Source organism: Myotis lucifugus, unplaced genomic scaffold (assembly GCF_000147115.1).
Source record: "Myotis lucifugus unplaced genomic scaffold, Myoluc2.0 scaffold_748, whole genome shotgun sequence".
Taxonomy (NCBI): domain Eukaryota; kingdom Metazoa; phylum Chordata; class Mammalia; order Chiroptera; family Vespertilionidae; genus Myotis; species Myotis lucifugus.
Window position 1 is genome coordinate 56,081 of NW_005871796.1, and position 2,560 is coordinate 58,640.

General features: G+C 61.0%; 1 protein-coding gene across 1 annotated transcript in view; it reads left to right on the forward strand.

Moving 5' to 3' along the window:
• AGPAT4 (1-acylglycerol-3-phosphate O-acyltransferase 4) overlaps positions 1-2,560 on the forward strand; it is a 33,763-nt gene that overhangs the window by 26,586 nt on the left and 4,617 nt on the right. The window contains exon 5 of the mRNA XM_023746867.1: positions 909-984. Within this exon, the coding sequence (XP_023602635.1) occupies positions 909-984 (76 nt within the window). The remainder of the gene's footprint in view (positions 1-908; positions 985-2,560) is intronic.

Below are 2,560 nucleotides of genomic sequence, written 5' to 3' on the forward strand. Positions count from 1 at the left end.
TGCCATTTAACAAAGAAAAATCAACCAAAAAAATGAGTTCGCGTGTCACCTCTGACACGCGTGTCATAGGTTCGCCATCACTGCCCTAGTCCCTTCAGCACCTGCACTTGGGCCAGCGGGGCCGGGGCTGGGGGGACCCCCTGTCAGGATGCGAGCCATCTCGGAGGGGAGCCATCTCGGTGGGGGGAGGGGGGCATCTCGAAGGGGAGCCATCTTGGAGGGGAGCCATCTTGAAGGGGAGCCATCTCGGGGGGAGCCATCTCGGAGGGGAGCGCAGGAGGGAGGGGGAAGCAGCCCCCTTCGCACCATCCACCCTCTGGGAAGGCCCTCGCGTGAACACTCACCTCCTTGCTCTGCAGGCCCCTTAGTTAGAAATGATGGAGCGTGTCCGCGCTGCACCCAGCCCCTGCCAGCACCAGTGGCGGGTGGGGGGGGGGGGGGCTCCTGAGCCCCTCGGGTGGGGATCCCGATTTCTCCCCGGGAGCATTCGTGCCCCCGGAAACACGTCCTTGTAGCAGCGGAACCGCACAGAGTCTGCCCCATCGCTCCCCGAGCCCTGGGCCTCGTTTTATGGGAGACGCCCTGCTGGTGGCATCACGCCGGTCCTGAGGACAGCGCAGTCGGCCTGCTTCTGTGTGGCCTGGCGGGTCCTGTGGAACCCCAGGCAGTGCGCCCTCGAAGGGGGGGTGGGGTGGGGGTGGGGGTGGAGGGGCCCGTCCCCTGGTCATCCTTCTGAGGCCATGACTGCCTTCCGGCCGGTGTGTCCCCAGAATGGATGTGGATGCCCTCCCCATTTCCCACCAGCTGGGGGACCCCTTCCCGGCCTCGGCTCCCTGTGTGGGGGCCCAGGGACACCCCGTCACTGCAGCCATGCGGGCGCGGGCCCAGCTCTCCTCTCCTCCTTGCAGGCGGATCCCCCTGGAGCAGGTCCCGGAGGACGAGGACCAGTGCTCGGCCTGGCTGCACAGGCTGTACCAGGAGAAGGTCAGTGCCGCGGCCCAGCCCCCGTTTCTAGCTGTGCTGTGGGTGCACGGGGTGCTCAGTGGGTGCCTCGTGGGTGCACGGGGTCCCCTGGGAGTTGGTGGTGGTGGTGAGCTTTGCCATTGGGTGAGGTCTCGGACCCCAGCTTCGAATGACCCTGGAGCTGGCCCTCGGCTTAGCAGCAGGGACAGAGCACAGCAGACACTTCTTCGGGGGGCGTCGAGGACAGAAGGGAGCATGTTCTGGGTGCAGTGGACAGGAAGGGACGTACTGGCCCCGACGGCCCTTGTCTGTTGTCCTGGGGGCGAGGTGTCCCGTGAGCAGTGCACACGATCCCGGGGCGCCCGCGCCCACAGTCTGGTCTCCCAGCACCGCCGCATAAGCAGGAAGGACCCAGGTTCACTGTGGCGGGTGTGGTCTCTGCAGTGTCCCCCCATCGTGCTCCAGCTCCAGGGCCCCCCACTTTCTCTTTCCTTCCACGGCTTTCTCTCCTTCGAGCACAGGGCAGAGGGAGTCTGATCATTCTTGTCCAAACTGCTCCGACTCACGGGAGGTGAAGAGCCAGCTTCTACCTGGTGAGGAAGGCAAATATGTTTTTTACAATATAAATCCATTGGTTTCTTGTCAAACAAGATTTTTGGTGTGTTTTTTTAAATATATATTTTTTATTTTTTTATCTCAGAGAAGAAGGGAGAGGGAGAGAGAGATAGAAACATCAATGATGAGAATCATTGATCAGCTGCCTCCTGCACACCCCACACTGGGGATCGAGCCCGCAACCTGAGCGTGTGCCCTGACCGGGAATTGAACCGTGACCTCCTGGTTCATAGATGGATGCTCAACCACGGAGCCACGCTGGCCGGGTGAGGAAGGCATTTTTATGACCAAGTCTCACCACCCAGCAAACACTTAGTTCTGATCCATCGTACACTTTCAGCCCAAACCAGCTCACTCTCTAGAATCCCATGGATTCGGACGTCCTCACTCTAGGAATGCAGGCCCGGCGTCTGCTGCCTTTCCTCCCGGCTCCTCATGGGAAGACATCGTGTGGCGAGCTGGGCCCCGCCACCGGAGATGAGAACTGCCATCCTGGTCGGAGCGTGCTGTAGGGTGTGGGTCCAAGTTGCGCCACCAGGTTCAGCAGACACGTGTAGCTCGGGTTTAGAATGAAGGTCCCAACCATCTCTGCATGAAGTCGCTTCTGTGTGCCCCAAGGGCGTGACTTTCCCAGGTGCCTTTCAGCCGCCAGTCCCAGCTCTCGCCCTGTAGGTCTCTTCTCCGCTTGGGGTCTGGGCATACCTGTCACCCAGCAGGGGACCCGGGCACCTGGGCCTCCAGCTCAGATTCTTCTAGGGAGGTCTGAGGGGTGACTTAGAGTCGCATTTCCAGGGCAGCTGCTTCAGACCAGAGGGTGAGGGCCAGGTTTTTAACATGACTCCAAGGCCCGCAGGGCCCGACAGGAACGGGGTAGCACGCCTTTCCCTCTGGCTCCCACACAGGGCAGTGTGTCCTGGTGCTGTCTTCCAGTTGAATCAGTTGGCGGTAGAGAAAATGTCAGTTAGAAAAATGCGCTCAGAAA